The sequence below is a fragment of the Dendropsophus ebraccatus genome, chromosome 12 (assembly GCF_027789765.1).
Source record: "Dendropsophus ebraccatus isolate aDenEbr1 chromosome 12, aDenEbr1.pat, whole genome shotgun sequence".
Taxonomy (NCBI): Eukaryota; Metazoa; Chordata; class Amphibia; order Anura; family Hylidae; genus Dendropsophus; species Dendropsophus ebraccatus.
This window is the reverse complement of record NC_091465.1, coordinates 64656732-64683915: the sequence shown is the minus strand read 5'-3', so window position 1 is coordinate 64683915 and position 27184 is coordinate 64656732. Positions and strand designations below refer to the sequence as shown.

The 27184-nt window shown below is 44.2% G+C and overlaps 1 protein-coding gene across 3 annotated transcripts in view; it reads right to left on the bottom strand.

The window, feature by feature from the left end:
• Nucleotides 1-1630: 1630 nt before the first annotated feature.
• LOC138769861 (zinc finger protein 723-like) overlaps nt 1631-27184 on the bottom strand; it is a 39408-nt gene continuing 13854 nt past the window's right edge. For all 3 annotated transcript variants that reach the window (XM_069948574.1, XM_069948573.1, XM_069948575.1), the window contains exons 2-3: nt 5794-5899; nt 1631-3041 (exon numbers count right to left, since the gene is read on the bottom strand). In XM_069948574.1, coding sequence (XP_069804675.1) covers nt 2071-3041; nt 5794-5869 — 1047 coding nt within the window. In that variant the 5' untranslated portion in view covers nt 5870-5899 and the 3' untranslated portion in view covers nt 1631-2070. The remainder of the gene's footprint in view (nt 3042-5793; nt 5900-27184) is intronic.

Below are 27184 nucleotides of genomic sequence, written 5' to 3'. Positions count from 1 at the left end.
GTGTTTGTGTGCTGTGTGTGTGTGGTGGGCCTGTGTTTGTGTCCTGTGTGTGTGGTGGGCCGGTGTTTGTGTCCTGTGTGTGAGCTGTGTCCTGTGTGTGTGTGTGGACCTGTGTTTGTGTCCTGTGTGTGTGGCGGGCTTGTGTGCTGTGTGTGTGGTGGGCCGGTGTTTGTGTGCTATGAGTGTGGTGGGCCGGTGTTTGTGTGCTGTGTGCTATGAGTGTGGTGGGCCAATGTTTGTGTGCTATGTGTGTGGTGGGGCGGTGTTTGTGTCCTGTGTGTGTGGTGGGCCGGTGTGTGTGTGCTGTGTGTGTGGTGGGCTGGTATGTGTATGCTGTGTGTGTGTGGTGGGCCAGTGTGTGTGTGGTGGGACGGTGCTTGCGTGCTGTGTGTGTGGTGGGCCGAAGCTTGTGTGCTGTGTCCTGAGTGTGTGTGGCGGACCGTTTGTGTGCTAGTGCCATCCTCTGCCGGAGTCACCTCCTGGACGGGCATGGTGTTACTGGTCAAGAGGGGCCCCAAGTTGACCTTTTGCACTAGGGCCCATGACATTTTAGCTACGCCCCTGTTTCCAGGCACTATCCCTCCACACAATTACATTGCTCATGGTGTGTTTACACAGAGAGATTTATCTGACAGAGCTTTGAAGCCAAAGCCAGGAACAGACTATAAACAGGGAAAAGTCATGAAGGAAAAACTAAGATTTCTCTATTTTTCAAATCCATTCCTGTCAGATAAATCTCCCTGTGTAAACGCAGCCTTACACTGTGATTCCTGAACTAGCTACAGGTTGTAACCAGTCAACACAAGTTTTTTTTTAGAATGGATGGGCAGTTTTACAGAAACCTGATAACAGGAGAAGGAAGCAGTTTTGTATGATAAGATATATTACAAAGTTTCTACTATTTGCTTGTAGTATTGATCTATCCAAGATTTATGCCTATTTAATGTAAAATTTTGAGAGAAATATGGCCTTTAGTGGCCACTGATTGTTTTTGGTGTTTCCAATGAAAATGAAAGGCAAACTATTGCTCAAAATTTTTTTTGTGAAGAAGGGCCCCTGGCCAACTTAAGGGGATCACAAGCCATTAGGACGGTCCCCAGCCACTTCTCCCTGCCCCATCAGCTTTGACTTCTCCCTGCCCCATCAACTTTGACATAGAGCCCTAACTTTTCTACCTAAACAGGGAGAGATCTATCAATTAGGACCGGCAGTAGAAGCAGAGGCCACCAGGGGCCACCTCAATGATTTGAGTTTCTGGCAGCAGGACACCGATGACAGGTTCCCTTTAAATGGACATCAGAGTTATGATCTGTTCTTAAGTGTGCCTGTAGACCAATGGTCATGTATGAGCTACAAGACCATCTTTGGATCTTCAGTAAAACTATTTCTTGTGTGCTCACAGCAGATCCAATGCCAACAACCTAATATGTATAGTGGCCTCTTGTCAGACAAGAGGTAATCGGCCATGTTGGATTCTATTGTTCCTGGATGAAAAGCCACTGAGAACACATGGAAGCTCAGCCTGTACAGTACACGTGTAAGTATGATCGTTCTCCAGCCTAGTATCCCATAAAATAATATTCCCACATGCAATGGCACATGCTATTACACTTATTTTATTTTCTAGAATATCATTTTTCAGTGACATACAAACACAGACCATTCAAGTGTGCAATATACACCAAAGAAGTGCTTTTTTTTTTCTTATCCAGAATTCGTAAGTGGATATTCCGACTCTATACAGAGTAAGTGCAAAAAGAACCTGGGTGGCAGTACCAGCCTTTTTCTCTGTGGACCATGCTAGAAGTCATCAATGAATTTCCATGTTCACAGGACTCCGTAGTGCCTGGTTTGCAGACAAATAAGCATGTTGAGGTAAACAGCTCCCCTGGTGGCCAGCATCACATATTAACTGGCACCTGATGTAGTTGTAAGATATACAGTACTTGTGCAATGTGAGCAAGTGCGATTTACATTTTGGAAACGAACCAGTAGTTTTCTACTACTGTCATGCAGGCAACTCCATGGTTCCAGATGGGGAATTGTTGTTAATTCTTCATTGGACCGGCATCACAGCTCCCCTCTGGCATGCTTTATATAGTGCTCATGAAGCCCCCCTTCCTGTGTGAAGCGTACTCCACACTCAATGCATCTATACTCTCCTTTCTCTTCCCATCGGTCCCTTCCCTTCCGGTGGGTCTGAAGATGTCGTCGGTAGTTGGATGCCTGGCTGAAACTTTTCTCGCAAAGGGTACAAGGAAATGGTCTCTTGCCAGCGTGGACGGCCCTATGCCTCTGGTAATTGGAGCGCTGGTTAAAGCTCTTGCCGCACTGTTGGCACTGGAAGGGTCTCTCGCCTGTGTGAATGCGAAGATGGCGCTTGTATCGTGAAGAGAAGAAGAAAGTCTTGCCACAGATGGGACAGGCATGAGGCTTCCGAGATATATGTAAGTTTCTGTGTTTCTCAAAGGTGCGTTGGGCCCGAAACCTTCGCCCACAATCCTGACATTGGTAGGGCTTGGGATCCTCATGTACCCACTGGTGGACTCTGAGAGTCTCTAGCTGTGTAAAGGCCTGTGGGCATTCAGGGCATCGGTACGGTCTCTCTCCAGTGTGGATACGCATGTGACGAGACAGTTTGGCTGAGCAGTTGAAAGCTTTCCCACACCAGACACAGACCCGATCCTTGCGATGAGCTTGTTGGTGTCTACGGAAGGCAGGTTGGCTAGGCAAATGCTTACCACACTGTGCGCACTGGTAGCCACACTGACCTGTGTGCTGTTCATGATGACTGTGTAAAGCCAAAAGCCAGCAGAAGCGGCGCCCACAGTCAGAGCAAGAATAGGGCTTCTCGCTACCCTCAGTTGCTCCAGCACGGGCCACATCGCAGTCCTTGCAGGTATAAGAGAGATCGGCAGCATGGTTACGCCTGTGCAGTTTGTGTGCGCGAAGAGTTTGAAAAGTCCGTCCACAGTCGGGGCATGGAGGAGGTGGGGAGTCCTCGTGAGCCACATGGGTGTCTGAACTGTCCTCCAAGGGTTCTGCAGTACAAAAATGAAGATCAGTTAAGGAAATTCAAATAATCAATTGTCATCAATTATTGTTACTGTGTTTCTTCCCTATACTGAAATAAGGTCTCTGATATATCTGCAATAAAGAAATCACAAACTTATAGGGTGTCTGAAGCTTTCTATACCTGCTGAATATATGTTAGGAGGAAGAAGACAACAATATGGAGTTCCCTCTCCAATTAGCCAGAGAGTGGACCTGTCCCTATACTATATTAGTCTTACATAGTAGAGCCAACCTGTCCCCATACTATACTGTTCTTACATGGGAGAGCCAACCTGTCCCCATACTATACTGTTCTTAGATGGGAGAGCGGACCTGTCCTTATGCTATGCTATCCTTACATAGGAGAGTGGACCTGTACCTAAACCATACTGTCCTTACATGGGAGAGTGGACCTGTCCTTATGCTGTGCTGTCCTTACACAGAAGAGTTGATCTGTACCTATACCATACTTTCCTTACATGGGAAAGCCTGGGACATCCCTAAATTTTCCGGGCAACCCATAGAAAATAACGGTGGCGTGTTGCTGCTGCTCCTTGCTCCTATTAAGCGGTGCTATGGCAGCATATCATTGCTGTGTAAATCGTTGGTTGAAAGACAACGATCAGCCGACATCGTGCATGTTGGCTGATCATTGCCTTTTAATACACAAAGCAATTATCGTCCGTAATGGATGATAATCGGCAAAATATGGCACATAATCGCTTCTCGTAATAGGGCCTTAAAATATATTGCTAAAGCTCATCGCACATAATGGCTATTCCACTGTAATCTAAAACCAAACTTGGCTGTAATGGTTCAATTTCCCTGCAGCGCCACCACAAGGTAAGCAGCATATTACACTGTGCTCATTCATATCAATGGGTTATCAGTGTAAAGTAGAACAGGACAAGTCCTCCAGAGCAAGAGACACTTCTTATAACTGCAATCCATTCAGGTCTAGAGATGAGGACCCTGAATAGAGCCCTCTCTATTAAGTCAGAATTCTCTAGCAGGGTATATGAGAATCTATTCCCTTTTGAGAGTCACTAATATCAGTCAGACATATGTATATAAATGTTACTGAAGGTTCTCAGCACTGGCAATAGGAGATGTAATGTTATTCATCTCACTGCTGATCACTCCCCTCAGTCTGAACTGGCTGACAACAGGGACCAATAGATAACACTTATCTGCACAGCCAACACCGAGGAGATGGAGTTCAGGTCTGCATCAGCATTTCTCTCCCCATTTACATTCTGAGCACAAGGCATTTATGAAACGCAGAGATTTTGCTCTAATTTTACTGTGATTTGCATTTTTACGTTGGTTTCATCTGATGTGATACTTCTGTAAGTAAAGTAATAGCACCCCTCCTCTTCAAAAAAAACAATCCATCCCGGGTGACATCACTTTCTGTGAGGAAATTTATAAACAAAGACATCAATTATTTACAACAACGGCTTTGTTTAAATGTCACTGTGGAATTAACGCGTTTTCTCCATTGAGATCTGCAGTCGAGCAGAATTTAGCAGCTGATAATAAGAACAGATTGCAATTATACTCATCCCAATGTACGACGGCAGCAGAATCGGAATTCATTAATGTTAATTAAGGAGAATGTATATGATCTTTGTAGTCTGAACCATGTCCAAACGTTTAAAGAGGACCCGTCTGCCCTCCTGATAGTGCTCTTATAGTATATAAATATATTCCCCTATGAATTAACAATTCTGGATCATCGCTTCTACTCTATACTGTGTCATTGCTAGGTTATTCCTACTGGAAATGTATGAATACACTGACAGCTGGGTGTTACCAGGAGTGGGTGTGTCCCTGTACTGTATCATGCTGTCCAATCAATGCTGAGAGTGGTGCACTATGCAGGAACACGCCCCTTTGACAAGTGAGTACATACTTTACCAGGAGAAATAACAGAGGAATCACACAATGCAGAGATTTATGAAACAATGCTCATGGGGAACCTAAAGACGTACAGGGCTAGTATAACACCGGATATTCAGACCCCAACAGTTCTGAAAAATAAGAAGGAATCATGGAATAAAAGGGGATTAGGAATTGGGATCAATAATTAGAATTGTCCTTTTTTTTTCCAGAAAAGACACTACTCTTATCTTTGCTTTGTGTGCGGTATTGCAACTCAGTTCCATTTAAGTACATGGAGTCAAGTTGTAAGACCACGCACAGCCTGACAGACAACTGTGGTGCAGTTTTCAAAGGAAAGCAAATATTTTTTCTGAATCCTGTTCACACAGGTCCACAGCTCCTTACAGTGTTTACATTTTTTTTAAAATTGTTTTAACAAGACCATGTGACCATATGCTACATATAGCAACATAACCAGGGGCATCTCTGTGTCTGTAGATCTCTCTCTCTCTCTCTCTGCAGCTGGTTCCTCCCCCTTTCTCCTCCCCTCTCGATCGGCTTCTATGGACGGCAGTTTTAACCTGATCCCTCAGTGAGGGTGATAATCTTCCCATATCCCATCTCTGAAGACTGATTTTAACAATGACCTAATTGATCTTTTGCAGTTTACCTCCCATAGTTGATATATAACAAGGTGGCTTTACATATGAGAAATGCTTTTGGCAAATGGGTTAATCAATTCACTCATCTCTGGAACATTAAATATCAGAACACTCTGGTCCAGATTAAGACAAAAGTCCTGCTTTACTAAAGCGCTCAGCAAACAGTAACAACTTCTAGCAAACATGAGCTTACCAGGGGTTGTATCAAGCTGTTCTTCAGACTTCTTCTCCCAATGGGATTCTGCTGCTTTCTTTACAAACACTGACATATCTATGGAGTAATGGTGATGGGAGGGACTCTAGAAGGAAAACATGGATTGTTAGATTGTAGCACAATAAAATACAAAAGATTGTTTGGGCAGACCCTCCCACAGCTCCCTGACCCCCCCCCCCCCCCCCCCCCCTCCACTCGCTGTTAGTGTGTGTAATAGAATAGACAGCGACTGGGGGAAAAGGAGCAAGCGAGCGCAGATCTGAGATGGGTGGGTGACAACAGCAGGTGTACAGAAGTGAGATGGGTGGGTGACAACAGCGACCGTACAGGAGTGTGATGGGCAGGTGACAACAACGGGTGTACAAAAGTGAGATGGGTGGGTGACAACAGCGACCATACAGGAGTGAGATGGGTGGGTGACAACAGCAGGTGTACAGAAGTGAGATGGGTGGGTGACAACAGCGGGCGTACAGGAGTGAGATGGGTGACAACAGCGGGTGTACAGAAGTGAAATGGGTGGGTGACAACAGTGGGCGTACAGAAGTGAGACGGGTGGGTGACAACAGCGACCATACAGGAGTGAGATGGGTGGGTGACAACAGCAGGTGTACAGGAGTGAGATGGGTGGGTGACAACAGCGACCATACAGGAGTGTGATGGGCAGGTGACAACAACGGGTGTACAAAAGTGAGATGGGTGGGTGACAACAGTGGACGTACAGGAGTGAGATGGGTGGGTGATAACAGCGGGCGTACAGAAGTGAGATGGGTGGGTGACAACAGTGGGCATACAGGAGTGAGATGGGTGGGTGATAACAGCGGCCTTACAGGAGTGAGATAGGTGGGTGACAACAGCGGGCGTACAGGAGTGAGATGGGTGGGTGACAACAGCGGCCTTACAGGAGTGAGATAGGTGGGTGACAACAGCGGGCGTACAGAAGTGAGATGGGTGGGTGACAACAGTGGGCATACAGGAGTGAGATGGGTGGGTGATAACAGCGACCATACAGGAGTGAGATGGGTGGCTGACAACAGTGGGCGTACAGGAGTGAGATGGGTGACAACAGCGGGTGTACAGAAGTGAAATGGGTGGGTGACAACAGTGGGCGTACAGGAGTGAGATGGGTGGGTGACAACAGCTGCCATACAGGAGTGAGATGGGTGGGTGACAACAGCGGCCATACAGGAGTGAGAAGGGTGGGTGACAACAGCGACCATACAGGAGTGAGATGGGTGGCTGACAACAGTGGGCGTACAGAAGTGAGATGGGTGGGTGACAACAGTGGACGTACAGGAGTGAGATGGGTGGGTGATAACAGCGGACGTACAGGAGATGGGTGGGTGACAACAGAGGGCGTACAGGAGTGAGATGGGTGGGTGACAACAGCGGCATTACAGGAGTGAGATGGGTGGGTGACAACAGCGGGCGTACAGAAGTGAGATGGGTGGGTGACAACAGTGGGCATACAGGAGTGAGATTGGTGGGTGACAGCAGCGGCCGTACAGGAGTAAGATGGGTGGGTGACAACAGCGACCATACAGGAGTGAGATGAGTGGCTGACAACAGCGGGCATACAGGAGTGAGATGGGTGACAACAGCGGGTGTACAGAAGTGAAATGGGTGGGTGACAACAGTGGGCGTACAGAAGTGAGACGGGTGGGTGACAACAGCGGCCATACAGGAGTGAGATGGGTGGGTGACAACAGCGACCATACAGGAGTGAGATGGGTGGCGGACAACAGTGGGCGTACAGAAGTGAGACGGGTGGGTGACAACAGCGGCCATACAGGAGTGAGATGGGTGGGTGACAACAGCGACCATACAGGAGTGAGATGGGTGGCGGACAACAGTGGGCGTACAGAAGTGAGATGGGTGGGTGACAACAGTGGGCGTACAGGAGTGAGACGGGTGGGTGACAACAGCGGCCATACAGGAGTGAGATGAGTGAATGACAACGGCCCTTCAAGAGTGAGATGGGTGGGTGACAACAGCGGCCTTAAAGGAGTGAGATGGGTGGGTGACAACAGAGGCCTTACAGGAGTGAGATGGGTGGATGACAATGGTCCTTCAGAAGTGAGATGGGTAGATGACAATGGTCCTTCAGAAGTGAGATGGGTAGATGACAATGGTCCTTCAGGAGTGAGATGGGTGGGTGACAACAGCGGCCTTACAGGAGTGAGATGGGTGGGTGACAACAGAGGCCTTACAGGAGTGAAATGGGTGGATGACAATGGCCCTTCAGAAGTGAGATGGGTGGATGACAATGGCCCTTCAGAAGTGAGATGGGTGGATGACAATGGTCCTTCAGGAGTGAGATGGGTGGGTGACAACAGCGGCCTTAAAGGAGTATTGTCACCAGTACTCAGAGCATATACAAAGTAGAAAACAACTATGACATTTTTGATGTACCAAAGAACTGGAAAATAAATTTCATGAAACTCCACAGATGTTCTCTAAATACATCATGGAAGTAAATTAGGATTATCCAAAGGGCGTCTGATTCCACAAAGGAGTTAACGGCATTGTTTCTAGTTCAGCGGTATTACTCACTAATGGCAATATGCGTCTGCTTTACTAAATGAAGCCTCGCTGTCTGTAGCACGCTTCTCAGTGTGTCCAAACACTCTGTACATGTCGTACACACTATCACTGCCAATATTACACAGTCACTTACTCGGCACCATCGGCTGGGGTATTTATACCCAACAGAGGAGCAGGCTCTATTGGGAACATGAGTGGGCATAGTAGAGGGGCTGGCAGGGGGATGTGAGCAGACTCTTCATGCACAAAGTACATCACTATTAATACCGCTCAGAAACACAGGATAGAGAGATATTGGGAATATTGTCTTTTTAAAGATAATTTTTCCTAAAACCTGAATCCAAACTTTCCTAGAAACAGACAAAACCGCTTATTAGAATTTCTTTTATAGGACAGACTGGGATCGGTCAAGGCACAACTAAGAGCAAAAGGGGCGGAGGGTGTCCTGCGGCTCACGTGCGGCCAGGATTAGCTCTTGTACTCCACTCATATAAAGCCTGCCCTGTACAGAGGCCATATTGTTTCCCAGCATAGATTGTGACATACAGTATAAGGAACATTAGAAACTAAAATACAGCAAAGCCCGTCTTGGTGATACGCTAACATACAGGTTCACCACTGGCCTTCCCGCCATCCCTGATCCCAGGAGCTCACGATCAAATCTTCCTTTATCTCGCAGTGAATCACTCCCATTATCTGTGAATCTACTGTCCCTATTTTACACGCAATGTATCACTTCCACCATCCCCCTTCATAACACAAGACACTCACAATTACCCCAATGTCCATAGGCAGCCATACACTCTAGGTTGTCACCTCCATCCTCCTCCACTGGTCTCACTAGCAAACTAGTGACATCTTTTTGAAAGAGTCTGGCAACTCAAACATTACAGAATTTGGTACTGTCCGCCTATCACTGCAGTGCAACAGACGTCATCCATGGAAAAAACCTTGCCATTAAAGTAACGAATAAAAGAACAATGACAGACACGGGACTACACCCCTCTTATATTGGCCCTTTGTGATCCATACATTAAACCATGATGACTATTCTACCACTGATGTGATGCTCGATAAGCAGAGACCATTTCCTGAAGAAACTCCCAGTGAAATTGAACATCTCCGACCATACTCTAGTCTACCCACACTCGAACGCCTGACACAGTCTACACCATAGAAAGGCTGCTCTCAAGGGAAATAAAGAAACATCTATCAGACATAAACGGGAAAGATGCAAAAGCCGGGGAGATGGCACCCCCAGCAATCATGGCTTCTGTTGACCACAATTTTCAAGAAACTTATGACTACACTGAATGGCCATACATGTTCGAAGCTGAAGAACAGAAGATCATTGATCAGCTCAGCTTTGTGAGCCCCGAGTGGTCAAAAGACAATCATGCTGGCAGGATTGAGACCAAGAATTGGCAATCTTTACCCCAAGAGGCCATTCAGAAGAAAAGTGAATAGTCACTTGACAATCCTATAGATGACCAATACAAAAAACTAACCACTTCTTTATCTTTTGATATTTTCCCACTTTTCCCCCATAACCCGATACTTACTATGATGCTGCTCCAGTAACATGCAGCCCTGCCACCAATACCATCAGAGCATGGACCAGGAAGTTTAAATAAATTAGTCACCTCCCTGATGTATTAGGGTGTCACAGAAGGCTCCTGTTTGCCTATGCCACATAGGCATGATTATAAGGAGTACACAATTCTCCACAGCTCAATGGCACTGATCATAATATGTACCCCAAACAGTCTACAACTTATCAAATATGGGCGGCATGCTATAAACATAATGTACAAGAGAAGGATGATCAGCTTAACCACACCTGCCCGTATATCCCCTCCTGCTGGAGCACGGAGGTGTCACCAAGGAGCAAACGGCAAGAAAAGTTCCAGCACCCAATCGTCCAATTCCAATTCTTTTATTGTAGCATGGCAAAAAAAACATAAACAACAAACAATAAAATCCTGACAATCGCTGACGCGTTTCGGTCCATTAATCGTAGCTCCTGTTTTTTTTTTTTTAAACTCCTGGGCTGTTTTGCATGAACTGTGTGCTTGAGATCTCCCCAGAGTGGCTAAATGATACCAAGGTCCGGAGACTGAGATGGCCACTCCAGAACCTTCACTTTGTTCTGCTGTAGCCAATAACTGGTTGACTTGGCCTTGTATTTTGGATTGTTGTCATGTTGGAACGTCCAAGTCCCATGCGCAGCTTCTGGGCGGATGAGTGCAAATTTGCCTTTAGTAATGCGCAGTAATGGCTTTCTTCTGGCGATTCGACTACACAGCCCATTTTTCTTCAAGTGCCTTTTTATAGTGCATCTTGAAACAGCCACACCGTTAGTTTTCAGAGTGTCCTGTATTTCAGTTGATGTTCCTTGTGGGTTTTTCTTTGCATCCCGAACAATTTTCTTGGTAGTTGTGACCGAAATATTTGTCAATTACTGTGCGTGTCAGTATGCACAGTGAACTTTTGATCAGGGTATTTGGATGTTTTTGGTTGTCATTATGATTTAAAAAGAGAAAACACAGTAGTTGTACAATAAATGACTTCACCCAACAACTAACGATGAGTGGGGAAGAAAAAGTTTTTGTGTTATCACTCATATTCTCAGAAAAAAGGATAAGAAACCAAAAATTCTGCCGGGGTATGTAAACTTTTGAGCACAACTGTATGAGGGAAAGATCAGAAGCAACGTGAAAAAAGATTACTGAAAGAGTAGTAGATGCTTGAAACAAACTTCCAGCAGATGTGGTAGGTAAATCTACAGTAATTTAAACCTGCCTGGGATAAACATATATCTATCCTAAGATAATTAGAAAGTAAGTGCTAAAAGGGCAGGCTACACGGACCAGGTGGCCTTTTTCTGCCAACAATCTTCTATGTTTCTATGTGCTCATTTATGCATTCCATGAACAGTCCTTTGATTTCAATGAACACTATGCAATACTTCATCTCACCTGCAGGGGGAATAAAACACTTGCTGTCACATTACCTAATAGATCTAAGGAAAATAGTAATAGACAGGTTGATTCTGAAAGGCGATCGATGAAATGACAATGCAGACTTGTGGGCCATTCAGGATCTGCAAAAAGCTTGTAATAGCAGCTGATAGTGAGTCTATTACCAGTGCAGTAATAGGTAAGAAACGGGTGACGCAAACCCTACAAGATGTCACACAGTGGATGACTCGAGGCCTTATATAAGATATGTCAAGTTGTCAGTCAGAACGCTTGGATAGAGGTGACATAAATCTTTGCATGTAAGTGTAAATTAATAAATCAGGAAATAAAATTACAATCTGTGAAAAAAAAAAAAAGTCTTCATTTTTATAGCGTTACCTAACAACCGATGACAAAAACACTTCAGATCAAGGCCGGATCGCCAGTGGGCTGAAGAGAAAAAGTGTCTAAGTAAGAGGCTGCGCCGTTACCTGGCAAAAAAAAATAAAAAATAGGGAAGAACTACTGGGCATCTGCTTTGTTTTTCTTTTTTTTCTTTTCATTTTTTAAGTATTTCTCAATTAAAAGATAAAGTATACCCTCCATTAGAAGTTTTATTTTAATGTTTTTTAGAAAAATTGTTTGTGTTATGCATAGGTGGAGCCTGGGGGGGGGGGCAGGGAACTCAGAAATTGAGAGAGAATCCTTGTCATGCTCCACCCCCGAGGAACAGCATTAGGCAGAACATAAGGTATATGAAGAAAAACTGTTCATATTGTAGAGGGTTAACCTCCTATGGGAGATTCACCTTATCCCACATAAAATGCTAGGCTTCTCGCCTTCCCTTCAACTGTTGAACACAGCAGGACACCACAATGGTAGAATTGACTCTTACCATATATTTACTGCCAGCCCGCTCCCATTAAGCATCCTTCTGCAGGAAGCTACACACAGCATCATACTGCTTACAGCTACATGTAGTTTCTTGTGCCTAGAAGCAGCAGTCTGTGACCGCTTCTGCAGGGAAAGACAGCACTTGAAAGGGTTAAAGGGAAACTCCAGATAGAGGTTAAAAAAAACTGCTGTAAAAGCATATAGCATTGCTTACCTATCTATCCTAGTTTTGAAACTACCAAAATCCATTTGTTTTGGGGGTTTTGTTCTGTTCTGTACTGTGTGGCTGTTCTTCCTGGTTGAGCAGTTGTTCTCAGTACTACAAGTTCCAAAATGCAATGCTTTCCCTCAGCTGTTCATCACAGTCCCCCACCCTGCCCATTCCCCACCCAAAGCTGTTGCAGAACATCTAGGCTGTGTTCACACATTGCAGTTCATGTTACTGAATTAATTGCAGTACTTTGTAATTTCATTGTGTTCTCGTCCACAGAGCACACTGTATTCTCTACCTGTAAGGGTCCATTTACACGGAAAGATTATCTGACAGATTATCTGCCGAAGATTTGAAGCCAAAGCCAGGAACAGACTATAAACAGAGATCAGGTCATAAAGGGAAGCCTGAGATTTCTCCTCTTTTCAAATCTATTCCTGGCTTTGGCTTCAAATCTTTGGCAGATAATCTGTCAGATAATCTTTCTGTGTAAATGGACCCTAACCTGTAACACCACACAGCACGCTGTATTCTCTACCTGTAACACCACACAGCACGCTGTATTCTCTACCTGTAGCACCACACAGCACACTGTATTCTCTACCTGTAACACCACACAGCACCCTGTATTCTCTACCTGTAACACCACACATTACACTGTATTCTCTACCTGTAACACCACACAGCACACAGTATTCTCTACCTGTAACACCACACAGCACACTGTATTCTCTACCTGTAACACCACACAGCACCCTGTATTCTCTACCTGTAACACCACACATTACACTGTATTCTCTACCTGTAACACCACACAGCACCCTGTATTTTCTACCTGTAACACCACACAGCACTGGATTCTCTACCTGTAACACCACACAGCACGCTGTATTCTCTAACTGTAACACCACACAGCACGCTGTATTCTCTACCTGTAACACCACACAGCACACTGTATCCTCTACCTGTAACACCACACAGCACACTGTATTCTCTACCTGTAACACCACACAGCGCTGTATTCTCTACCTGTAACACCACACAGCACTGTATTCTCTACCTGTAACACCACACAGCACTGTATTCTTTACCTGTAACACCACACAGCACACTGTATTCTCTACCTGTAACACCACACAGCACTGTATTCTCTACCTGTAACACCATACAGCACGCTGTATTCTCTACCTGTAACACCACACAGCACCCTGTATTCTCTACCTGTAACACCACACAGCACGCTGTATTCTCTACCTGTAACACCACACAGCACTGGATTCTCTACCTGTAACACCATACAGCACACTGTATTCTCTACCTTTAACACCACACAGCAGGCTGTATTCTCTACCTGTAACACCACACAGCACGCTGTATTCTCTACCTGTAACAACAATATTGGAATAAAGTATAGAGCTTTTTGAATTTAAAGTGACTCTGTACCTACAATGAGCCCCCCCCCCCCAACACTTGTACTGTGGTCCTGTGGTCCGTTCAGTAGGTGATGCAGTTATTGTCCTAAAAAACAACATCAAAATTTGCAGCACTGTGTCTGTGTACAGTTTCTGTGCCCTACGCTTTCACCACCTCACTGTCCCTCCTGCCTGCCCTCTTCACCATTAGGAATGCCCCAGGCAGGAAATCCTGCATTTCTAAGGGCAGGGAGGGGGGACGGAGAGTTAAAAAGTAGTTTTTTAGGACAATAACAGCATCACTTACTAAATGGACCCCAGTACAGATCTTGGATCAAAAGCAGCTATCCAATGGTACAAGCAATTTAGGGGGGGGGGGGGGCAGATGTTAATACAGTATATAGACACATCTATATAACTTTAATAGAAAAAAAAAATCCCTATCCGGAGTTTCCCTTTAAGGGAAAAAAGCAAAGCAGACCCACCTAATGCAATGAAAGGACATGCAGCAATGATGTCATTGTTTCTCCCACATTTGCCTGATATTGTTGGAGAACATGTCTCGCACTATTCGCTAAAGCCGCCAGCATTATATAAGAATCTGATTACAAAGCATCAAGGCAGGTGCTTACTAGAAATCCATCACAGTCTTTATTTTTCCTCCCTTTTATGCATATAACCATGACTATGGCCGTTTCCAGCGGCTCCTTCTCCCATTTAATGCTTGGTGAAGTATTTCATGTTTCATCTGGCTCCCCCGTGTAGAATGTAAATCAGGCACATTATTCAAACAAAGCAATATTGATTCATGTCTTTAATTGATTGATCAAGCTGTGAGCAATTATGTCCAGCGCCAGCGCCGCGCTTACGTGATGGTCGTACATGTGTTTACTGTATTGCAGATTTGTGTTTGTTCAGCTCTTGGATTGAATAGGGCTTAAGGAATCATTTAGAGGGGCGAACCAATGGACCGTGTTTTTAACAATAAAACTTAAAGGGGAACTGGTCAGATCCATAGCTGCTTGTGTGAATTCTCACCTGTTATCATGGCATCTGGTGTGACTGCTGTCATTTATAGGTTTATGAATAATAGAATATCAGACAGAATGTGCCTGGGCTGTTTCATAGCAACACTCAAGGAATATGATGGATGACAACCACTTCTTAAAGGAGAAGTCCAGCAAAAATTTTTATTAACCCCTTAGGGACCAAGCCTGTTTGGGCCTTAATGACCAGGCTCATTTTTCAAAATCTGACCTGTCTCACTTTATGCGCTTATAGCTCAGTGAAGCTTTAACGTATGCTAGCGATTCTGAGATAGTTTTTTCGTTACATATGGTACTTTATGTTAGTGGCAAAATTTGGTCACTGTCTTGTGTGTTTTTTGTGAAAAACATCAAAATATAATGAAAAATTAGAAAATTTTGCACTTTACGAACTTTGAAATTCTTTGCTTCTAAAAAAAAAAAGGCACATGACAAAAATTAGTTAGTAAGTCACATTATCAATATGTCCTCCTTATTCTGGCTTCATTTCGTAAACATATTTCACTTTTTTAGGGTGTTACGGGGCTTAGAAATGTATCAGCAAATTAATTACATTTTCATGAGATTTCCAAAACTGATTTTTTTAGGGACCAGTTCTTTTTTTAAGTTGATTTAGGAGGCTTGTATACTGGAAACCCCCATAAGTGACCCCATTTTGGAAACTAGACACCTTAAAGAATTAATCTAGCGGTATAATGAGCATTTTAACCCTAAAGGGGCTGGAGGAAAGTATTCACAATTAGGCCGGAAAAAAATGGAAAATAGAAATTTTCCAATAATATATTTGTTAAGATTAAAGTATCTCATTTTCATAATAAACATGAGAGAAAATGCACCCCAAATTTTGTAACGCAGGTTCTCCTGAGTACAATGGTACCCCATATGTGGACGTAAACCACTGTATGGGCACACAGCAGGCCTCAGAAGGAAGGGAGCGCCTATTAGCATTTCCAGTTCAGATTTTGCTGAAGAAATTTCTGAGTGCCAGGTGCGTTTGCAGAGCCCCTGTAGTGTCAGCAGAATAGAACCCCCCCAAAAGTCACCCCATTTTGGAAAGTACACCCATCAAAGAACACATCTTGGGGTGTGGTGACCATTTTGACCCCACAGGTATTAGAGGAAAGTATTCAAAAGAAGACAGTAAAAATGAAAAAATAGAATTTTTCCAATAATATGTTTGTTTAGTTTGAAATTTCTCAATTTCACGAGGAACAGGGGAGAAAACTCACCCCAATATATGTAACGCAGGTTCTCGTGAGTAGAACGGTACCCCATATGTGGGCATAAACCACTGTGTGGGCACACAGCGGGCCACAGAAGGAAGGGAACGCCAAGCATTTTCAGTGCATGATTTTTCTGAAGAAGTTTCTGAGCGCCAGGTGCGTTTGAAGTGCCCCTGTAATGTCTACAGAATAGAACCCCCCCCCCCCAAGTCACCCCATTTTGGAAAGTACACCCCTCAAGGAATTCATCTTGGGGTGTGGTAAGCATTTTGACCCACAGGTATTGGAGGAAAGTATTCAAAACTAGACCATAAAAATGAAAAAAAAAATATTTTTTCAACAACATGTTTGTTTAGTTTGAAATTTCTCAATTTCACTAGGAACAGGGGAGAAAAAGCACCCTAAAATTTGTAACAGAGGTTCTCCTGAGTACAATGGTACCCCATATGTGGGCATAAACCACTGTATCGGCACACAGCAGGGCTCAGAAGAGAAGGAGTTTCATTTTAGTTACAGGCAATATGTGGGTGTTTACTGGTTATCTGGGGTGGTAATAGACAATCTCGGGGTGTTTACTGGCTATCTGAGGTGGCAACAGGCAATCTGGTGGGGTTATGGGCAATCTGGGGTGGTTACGAGCAGTCTGTGCTAATCTGGGGTGGTTACGGTCAATCTGGGGTGGTCACAGGCAATCTGGGGTGGTCACGGGCAATCTGGGGTGTTTACTGGCTGTATGGGGTGGTTATGGGCAATCATGGGGTGTTTACTGGCTATCTAGGGGTGGTTACTGGCTATCTGGGGTGGTGATGGGCAATCTGATGGTGTTCACTGACTATCTGGGGTGGTGATAGGCAATCTGGTGGTGTTCACTGACTATCTGGGGTTGCAACGGGCTATCTGGGGTGGTGACGGGAAATCTGGGGTGGTTGCGAGCAATCTGTGGTGTTACAGGCAATTTGGGGTAGTTACAGGCAGTCTGTGGCAATCTGGGGTGGTTACGGGCTGTCTGGAATGGTTATGGGCTATCAGGGGGGGATACGGGCAATCTGGGGAGATTACGGTCAATCTGGGGAGATTACGGGCAATCTGGGGTAGTGACAGGCAATCTGGGGTAGTGACGGGCACTCTGGGGTGGTGACGGGCAATCTGGGGTGGTTACGGGCAATCTGGGGTGGTTACGGGTAATCTGGGGTGGTTACGGGTAATCTGGGGTGGTTACAGGTAATCTGGGGTGGTTACAAGTAATCCAGGGTGGTTACGGGTAATCCAGGGCACTTGACTTTGGTGACAGGCGTAAAAAAGTGCCGACACCATTTGGAACAAGCGATCAGTGGTATATAGTATATACCGCTAATCACTTGTACTGGGACCACACCGGGTGGTCACCGATCATTGCCCCATGCTCTCCGCCACTTCCGGTGGTGGAGAGAATGAAGCTTTGATCATTTTTAGGAATCCATCACTGGATCAGATGGCCGCTCAGGGAGGGGAGGGTCAGTGGCCAGGTCACTAGGGTTAATTCTGGGGACGGGGGGGGGGGGGGGGACATGTTCTCATCTCCTCTCACTGTGGATTCACGGTGAGAAGAGATGAAAGCGTTCAGCTGCACTGGCAATGTCTGTTACCGGTGGCCGCCGTTATACTGATAATAACGGCGATCGCCGGTGAGGGGACTTGCCGGGACTGACCCCACACTCTCCCCCAACCCCTCAGCTACCTCCGATAGCTGACAGGAGGGGGCTGCGGGCATTACCGGCGCTGCTGCACTATTCTGCACCATCGCCATAAAGAGCTTATGGCAGCAAAATAGAGCCCATTAGTGATCGCCGTAAAAATCCGTATCGGCGGTCACTAATAACATAATACATCTATTCTCTGGGTCGCTACAGTTACGGCGATACCACATTTGTATAGTTTTTTTTAACTATTACCGCTTTGGCGCAATAGAAACTATCTTCCTAGCAAAAACCCACAAAAACTGTCCCTGCATTGCAAGATCCATAGCGTTCTCATCTTTTGTGCGACAGAGCTGGTTTTGGGCTTATCTTTTGCGGGAAGATCTGTAGTTTCTATTGATACCAAGTTTTATATGTATATGACTTTTTGATCTCTTTTATGACGTATTTTCTAAAGTGGATTGATAAAATACAGCTATTCTAGTACTTTTTTTTATTTTTTTTTTTACAGCGTGTGTCGTGCGATATAATTATTGATATAGTTTTATAGATTGGGTCGTTACGGACGTAACGATACCAAATATGTATATGATTTGTGTTTTTGATCACTTTTATGTAATGTTTTATTGGGTATGGGGAATGTAATGCATCTTTATTTTTGGGGGGGGCTGTGTTGTGTTTGGTGCACACTTTTTTTCACTTTTTTTTACTTTTACACTAGTGTACATTACTGTACACTAGTGTAAAATACTTAGATCATTGATACAATACAATGCAGTACCTGATGTACTGCAGTGTATTGTATCATGCCTCATGCTGACAGGCAATAGCCACAGCCACCCCTGTCAGCATCAGGCATATCCATGGTGACCCCGGGGACCTTCATTAGGACCCCGGGATCACCATGGAGACATCGGGACCCCGGACGGCGCCGCGGGGCATCGCGATCATGTAAGTGAATCTGCGGCGCCATCCGGGATCTACCGGGACCCGTTAAATGCCACTGACATGGTTTGACAGCGGCATTTAACGGGTTAAACTGCCCGGAGCGGAGAATCCTCCTCTCCGGGCAGTTACAGGAGGGTGTCAGCGGTCACACTGACCGCTGATCACTCGTCCTGCAGCCGCCGCCGGGCGGTAATTTATTCCGATGCGCCTGCCGTTAAAAGGCGTACGCATCGGAATAAAGCCCATTAGTGACCGCCAGGAAAAGGCAGCATGGCGGTCACTAAGGGGTTAAAGTACTGTACTGCCCCCGAAAAGTTATACAAATCCCCAATATACCCTTATTACGGGAAATGCTTATAAAGTGCTTTTTCCCTGCACTTACTAATGCATCAAGGCTTCACTTCCTGGATAAAATGGTGATGTCACTTCCTGGATAACATGGTGATGTCACTTCCTGGATAACATGGTGATGTCACGACCAGACTCCCAGAGCTGTGTGGGCTGTGGCTGCTGGAGAGGATGATGGCAGAGGGATGCTCAGTGTCACTCCAGTGCCCTGTGTCTCTCAGTGTCCCCCTGCCATCATCCTCTACAGCAGCCACAGCCCGCACAGCTCTGGGAGTCGGGTCATGACAATCACCATGTTATCCAGGTAGTGACATCACCATGTTATCCAGGAAGTGAAGCCTTGATGCAGTAGTAAGTGCAGGGAAAAAGCACTTTATAAGCATTTCCCGTAATAAGTGTATATTGGTGATTTGTATAACTTTTGGGAACCAATACAATACTTTAATAAAAATTTTTGCGGACTTCTCCTTTAACCTCTTAAGGACATATGACGTACCGGTACGTCATATGTCCGCACTTGCACTTCAAAGCGGGGCCGCGCGGCGGCCCCGCTTTGAGGTGCCGCGAGTAGCCCGGGACCGCTGCTATTAGCGGGCACGGTCTGATCGCTGTGCCCGCTAATCGGAGGCAGCTGTCAAAGTTGACAGCTGCCTCCGATTACCGGAGGCAACGTTTTCCTGGGGTCTAGTGGGGGAGATCGCTCCTCCGGGACCTTGTCCCGGAGGAGCGATCTCCGTTACTGATGCCGGCCGGGGACGCGTCCAAGATGGCGCCGTCCTCGGCTCGGCACTCGTTCGTTTTCGGCTGCAGCAGCCGAAAGCAAACGAGTGCCGATCTCATGGATCTCTGCAGCATATCTATGCTGCAGAGATCTCAATGAGAGATCCAAGTGTATATACTAGAAGTCCCCCAGGGGGGCTTCTAGTATATGTGTAAAAAAAAAAAAATAAAGTGTTGTTAATAGTAAAAAGCCCCCTCCCCTAATAAAAGTCTGAATCACCCCCCTTTTCCCAGGTTTTAAATAAAAGTAAACAAATAAATAAATAAACATGTTTGGTATCGCCGCGTGCATAATCGCCCGAACTATTAATTAATCACATTCCTGATCTCGTACGGTAAACGGCGTCAGCGCAAAAAAATCCCAAAGTGCAAAATTGCGCATTTTTGGTCGCATCAAATCCAGAAAAAATGTAATAAAAAGCGATCAAAAAGACGTATATGGGCAATCAAGGTACCGATAGAAAGATCACATCATGGCGCAAAAAATGACACCTCGCACAGCCCCATAGACCAAAGGATAAAAGCGCTATAAGCCTGGGAATGGAGCGATTTTAAGGAACGTATATTGGTTAACAACGGTTTGAATTTTTTACAGGCCATCAGATACAATATAAGTTATACATGTTATATATCGTTTTAATCGTAACAACTTGAGGAACATGCATAACAAGTCAGTTTTACCCCAGGGCGAATGGCGTAAAAACACATTTCCCCCAAATAAAAGAAATGCGTTTTTTTTTTCAATTTCACCACACTTTGAATTTTTTTCTGGTTTCGCAGTGTACTTTATGCAAAAATTCAGCCTGTAATTGCAAAGTACAATTAGTGACGCAAAAAATAAGGGGTCATGTGGGTTTCTAGGTGGAAAAATGCAAGTGCTATGACCTTTTAAACACAAGGAGGAAAAACCGAAAACGTAAAAACGAAAATGGGCCACGTCCTTAAAGGGTTAAGGTCCCCACGCACGTTAGAAAAAGGGGGCCAAACATGAAAACTGTGTAGGGGAAAGGAGAATCAGGCATATTGGATTTCTAGAAATTGATCTTTTTGTTCTCGAACAGATAAGTCACCACCAGAGGAGTCTGGCAGTAGCTTATTTTTTCTTATATCCATTTAGAATAATGAAAGGCTAGCCGAGCCAAACGATACATGTCACTTTACGCATCAATAACTTTGGAATGCTTTTACCAATCCTTGTGATTCCAAGATTGTTTTTTTTACGTGACATATCCTACTTTATGTTAGTGGTAAATTTGGGTTGATACCTTTATTTGTGAAAAACTCCAAAATGTTGAGGAAAAAAAAATAGCATTTCTCTACATTTGAAAGTCTCTGCTAATAAGGAAAATAGTAATACTACATAAATTATTTATCAATTCATATCTATAACATGTGTACTTTATATTTACAGCATTTGGTGAACATGCTTTTACTTTTTTAGGATGTTAGAGGCCGTAAATGTTGAGAAGCAATTTTCTGATTTTTCATGAAAATTTCAAACTCCGAAATTCTTTAGGTACCAGTTCAGTTTTGGGGCATATTTTAGAGGCCTGTATACTAGAACCCCTTTAATATACCGAATTTTGAAATCTTCACCCTTTCAAGTATTCAAATTTACATTTATACAGGTTTTTTTTAACCCTTCGGGCATTGCACAGGGATAACTGCAACATAAGAGTGAAAAGTAAAAATTTGCATTTTCTTTGCAGAGAATCCAATGTAATCCTATGTATTTTTTTACCACACGAGTTACCATTACCAATCCACCAATGCCGGCAATTGTCAGTGCTGGACCCCCTTTTGGGGTCCAGTGGCAGTTGCTATTAGCTGACAGTTTAGTTGTGGCTTCCGGTCACTGTTTGTGTAAACAGTGAGCATCGGAAGCTGGTCAGTATATATACGTCCTGGTGCTGAAACTAACCTCCTACCAGGGAGTACTATAACTAACTGGTACAGCTAGGAGTTTGGTGTTTCTGGAAGAAAGCAGCAATGTTTTTGTAAGACCTCACTCACACATTGCGGATCCCCAATTACAGACACATTTAAAACCATTAGGTTTCTATGTTCCTATTCACACATGTGCAATTTTTGCAGATCCTTAAATAGACAGTGATCCAAAAAAAAAAGGGACATGTCGTAGTGTGGATCCTAATTTGCAGCATAAGTCACTGTCTAGAATGTAGTGGTCCACGTGTTGTGGACCACTGCGGATACACAAAATGCTGTCCGCTACTGCAGACGTGTGAACGTAGCCTTAGCCTGAACAATCACTTTAACGTATTTGGAAAGAGTTAATGAAGGGAAAGCCACAAGGACCTTCATCTATTGGTCACTGCAAAAAGCACTCACAATCTGGAGGACCTAACTCCTCCATTCATTATACAGACTATTAATGGGGTTATCCAACCTTTAAACACTATTTTATTCAGTCACTGACTCATGTTTATGCCTGCAGCTCATCATAGGCCTAATAGATATAGATTGACTTTGCTGACCTTCTACACTGGATTTATTGTGATTATTATATCTGTAGTCGAGAAGGATTTTTTCCATACTATGGGGCAATCTGCTTCTGCCTCCTAAGGTTTTTTGTCTCTGAACCAACATAACACATTTGGGTTATAGGCTGAACTTAATGGGGCATGGTCAGGGATCTGAGGGCAGAAGGCACTGCTGCATCCATACTCTCTGCACCTGCAACGACAGCGGCAGTATCACAAAGTAGCAAAGACACTTCCACTTAGTTAGCGAGTCAAATACACTGGCCTCGACAACAACATACAAGAAGCCTATACTGTAAAGAGAGCGGCAGGTTAGAGGCTAGGTGGAGATCATAATAGACAGGTAGGGGTGTTGTTAAAGGTGGAAGAATGGGAAATCATACCTACATATTATATCACTATTTTTGGATTACCACCTTAATTTGAATAGACACTGTGTAAATCAACATTTCTACTGTGGAGAAGCTGGAGGGAAAATTGAATACTTATGGCAGGGTTCCTAAACAGATTGACAGCTAAAAAATGGAGCTAACAACAGCAGGATGACCTACAACCAGTTACTGTTGGGTACAAAAGGATTGTCCTAGGTGGACAACCCCTTTACATCGTATGAACCTTAAAGCCCTGCTTGTACAAATCCCAGAAGATGGGTAGCCAATCTATGAAGACACTAGTTACTAGTTTCTAACTTTTTGGTTTGTATTCTAATAAAGATCTTGGTTGGCTTGATCTAAGTGATCTAAGTCACCTGAGAAATCTTACAACTATCCGGTTAGAGCCAGAGGAACCTCTTGGATGTGGCTAGTAGAGGAAAGTCTCCATTGGTGGCCCTTCTCTCCTATCTTTACCCCTTAACAACCGCGGGCGTATATCTACGCCCTGCGGTCGGTAAGGGAGTTGAGAGCGGGGCTGCGCGGCAACCCTGCTCTGAACCGCCGCGGTCCCGGGTGCCGCATGTAGCCCGGGACCGCGGCTATTAGCGGGCACGGTCCGATCGCCGTGCCCGTTAATCAGATGCAGCTGTCAAAGTTGACAGCTGCATCAGATTACCTTCCGGAGTCGTTCCCTGGTGTCTAGTGGGGTGGATCGCTCCTCCGGAGGAGCGATCCACATATCCTTTACCATCCGGGGTCTGCGCTATAATGCCGCTGATCCCGGCTCAGCATTCAGTTGCTTCCAGCTGCAGCAGCCAGAAGCAATCGAGTGCCTATCTCATCGATCTATGCTGTATATCTATACAGCATAGATCGTAATGATAGATCAGAAACCTTATACTAGAAGTCCGCCAGGGGGGCTTCTAGTATAAGTGTAAAAAAAAAAAAAAAAAAGTGTTATTAATAATTAAAAGCCCCCTCCCCTAATAAATGTTAGAATCACCCCTCCTTTTCCCATGTAATAAATAAAAATAAATAAATAAACATGTTTGGTATCGCCGCATGCGTAATCACCCGAACTATTAATTTATCACATTCCTGATCTCGCACCATAAACGATGTAAGCGCAAAAAAAAAACTAAGTGCAAAATTGCGCATTTTCGGTCGCATCAAATCCAGAAAAATTGTAATAAAAAGCGATCCAAAAGTGGTATATGCGCAATCAAGGTATCGATAGAAAGAACACATCATGGCGCAAAAAAATGACACCTCACACAGCCCCATAGACCAAAGGATAAAAGCATGGGAATGGAGCGATTTTAAGGAACATATATTTGTTAACAATGGTTTTAATTTTTTACAAGCCATCAGATACAATAAAAGTTATACATGTTCTATAGCGTTGTAATCGTAACGACTTGAGGAACATGCATAACAAGTCAGTTTTACCCCAGGGCGAATGGCGTAAAATTAAATCCCCCCCCAAATAAACAAAATGCATGTTTGTTTGTTTTTTCAATTTCACTATACATTTTTTTTCCTGCTTTTGCAGTGTACTTTCTGAAAAAATTCAGCCTGTCATTGCAAAGTACAATTAGTGGCGCAAAAAATTAGGGCTCATGTGGGTTTCTAGGTGAAAAATTGCAAATGCTATGGCCTTTTAAGCACAAGGAGGAAAAAACGAAAACGCAGAAACGAAATTGGCCCGGTCCTTAAAGGGTTAAAGGGGTAGTGCAGCGTTTAACATTTATTCACTAAATAACACACATTACAAAGTTATACAACTTTGTAATGTGTGTTATTAAAGTGAATGGCCCCCTTCCCTGTGTTCCCCCCACCCCGGAAGTGTGGTGCAGTATACTCACCCCAGCCGCCATCTTGGGTCGACAACGTCATCTTCGGGATTGGCTGAGCATAACTGATGACGCAGCCAAGGGGGGCCGGCGTGAGGGACGGCTGGATCGGTTCGGCCGGCCTCCCGACGATGACGTAGTTGACCCAAGATGGCGGCCGGGGTCAACAGCAATTGAGTTAGTATAATGCACCACACTTCCAGGGTGGGGGGAACACGGGGAAGGGGGCCATTTACTTAAATAACACACTGCAAAGTTGTATAACTTTGTAATGTGTGTTATTTAGTGAATAAATGTTAAACGCCGCACTACCCCTTTAATTGGGCAAACCAAAAGGGTTTTGCCAAAAGGAGGAAAAAGGAGGCCATACATCTTTCATACATTTCTAGAAGAAACAAAAGGATCAGCTGTTAAAATTTTAGATTCCTGATATTTCCTCACGCCAACATCATCCCATCTTAAGACCCACTGTGATCTGGAGATACGCAGTCAGCAGAACATCTGAATCTTTCGCTCCATAGACTGTAATGAATTGAGTCAGAGTCAAATTTGACTGATAGTAAGGGAGAGACGTACACTTCTTCTGGCTGTATCTTGGGATCACAGCAGGTCTCACATTAAAGACCTAGTGTGATCAGTAACTTTTGATGACACGTCAAAAATAACTCCAAATGACAGCAATGCTTTAAGCCGCCGACTATACAACCAGCTTGTATATTGCATATGAACAACCCTTGGTACATACAATCTCCAACAGCTGCCGCTTTAAAATAACAAAACTGACGCTGAGGCTGTTATGTTGGTCACAGTATAGAAGATTTATACGGATACTTGTGCTCCTTATGTCTTCACATCAAACAGGTCCTTGTAAGGAGCGACACAAGGCTTCTTGTCTTAGGAGCGAGTCTAATTAGAGGGCTCGGATGACAGTGTGAAATACATCACGACAACATTAACATTCCCAGGCTAATTTTCACAGTTGTCTGCCGGCTTGTCAATAAGACGATCACACGGTTTCTTCTAAGCAAATGTTATCTTACTAAATGGGAAGCGGCCTCATTACCGTCACACATTCCGCCTGCGCAAATGGTTTCTAAAAAGGGAAATGTAAGTGAGGACTAAATAATTATCAAAAATAAAATAATTGCCACCTTCTTCCCTGCGCCGGTATTATCAGAGTCAGTCTGGGTGGCACTGTACCAGCCAAGCATTAAATAATATCTTTTTCCGAAGGTGGTACATGATTGTTAACTGCTGCGCTTCACAGGGTTTTTTTGACTATTAAGCTGAACTACAGATTTTTTTTTTTTTTATTGCACAAAACATCTCATTGCCGTAATTCCTTTATGTTTCTCATTTCATTATCCGAGAATTGTGGAAACTGATATTAATATGGGAGTTATTAAAATGGTGCACAGAAAAGAACATCGGATTCTGTGAATTACGTAAGTAAACACTGATTACTTTGTCCTTAAAAACTCAGATCCCTGTGCAGACCTTGTGCTTATACATAGGAGCCAATTCAAACAGGAAGAGCTACAGTGTAAAGTATAGGAAAGCAAAACAGCAGCAAAACCCACCAAACCACTGTCATTGTCGTTATAACTTTCAAAATCTAAATCAACAGTAGATGTGATATAAAGCAAGAATGCAATTTACATTCATTATTTATTTTTAGTTATCATGGAAAACACGGCACTTCCTTTTTTTCAGGAAGTTCTGTGTATCCCAGGCCATCTGAGCGCTCACAGAGAAAAGGCAGTCGTGATTGATGGACACGTTGAGCTGTGACTCTGTACTGGCTGGAATTCCTGGGTTTAGTCTGTTTTATAACCAGCACAAGTCAGAATATGTGCCTTCAGGAGACTGGACCTGGATTTCTGGTAAGTTCAGCTTTGTTTCACAGCATGATAAGAACAACAAAAATAATGAATATATATTGAAAACTTGCTTTATATCACATTTACTGCTGAATTAGATTTTTAAAGTTATAACGACAGTGACGCTTTAAAGAAGCAGTCCACATTATTTTTTTATTTGTTCTTATGACCTCTCCTTTCTCCAGGGCTAATAAAAGGCCTGAAAGAAGGGGTCTCCAAGGTCTAAAAAAGTCACATTAAGCTCTGAAAAGGTCACGTGTGCCCCCGGGATCTGAATGGCACCGCAGGGCCGGAATAAAGCCAGCTACAGAACACTGATCATCATTGGTAAATATATGCATCAGCCTGCAGCTGGGAAGGGGTGACAAATAAAAAAAAAACTGCTTCTTTAAATAATAATGAGGCAGAAGGTGGAGCCTAGGCTGCCACGGATTTCAATAAAAATCCAAGCCATTTATCATAGTATATCCTAATATAGCAGGTAAGTATACATGGCTACAAATAGTGTCTCTCACTTTGGAGGACCTAGGATGTCCACTGGAGATGAGCGAACTCAATGAAAGTTTGGGTTCACAGGAATCCAAACCATCAAAATTTGAATTCCGCTGCCTGGAGAAGGTGGATGCAGCTCGAGGACTGCCAGGAAAACATGAATACAGCCTATGGTTGCTTTGGGCAAGTCTGCTCATCTCTAATGTCCACAATTTACACAGACCACTTAAT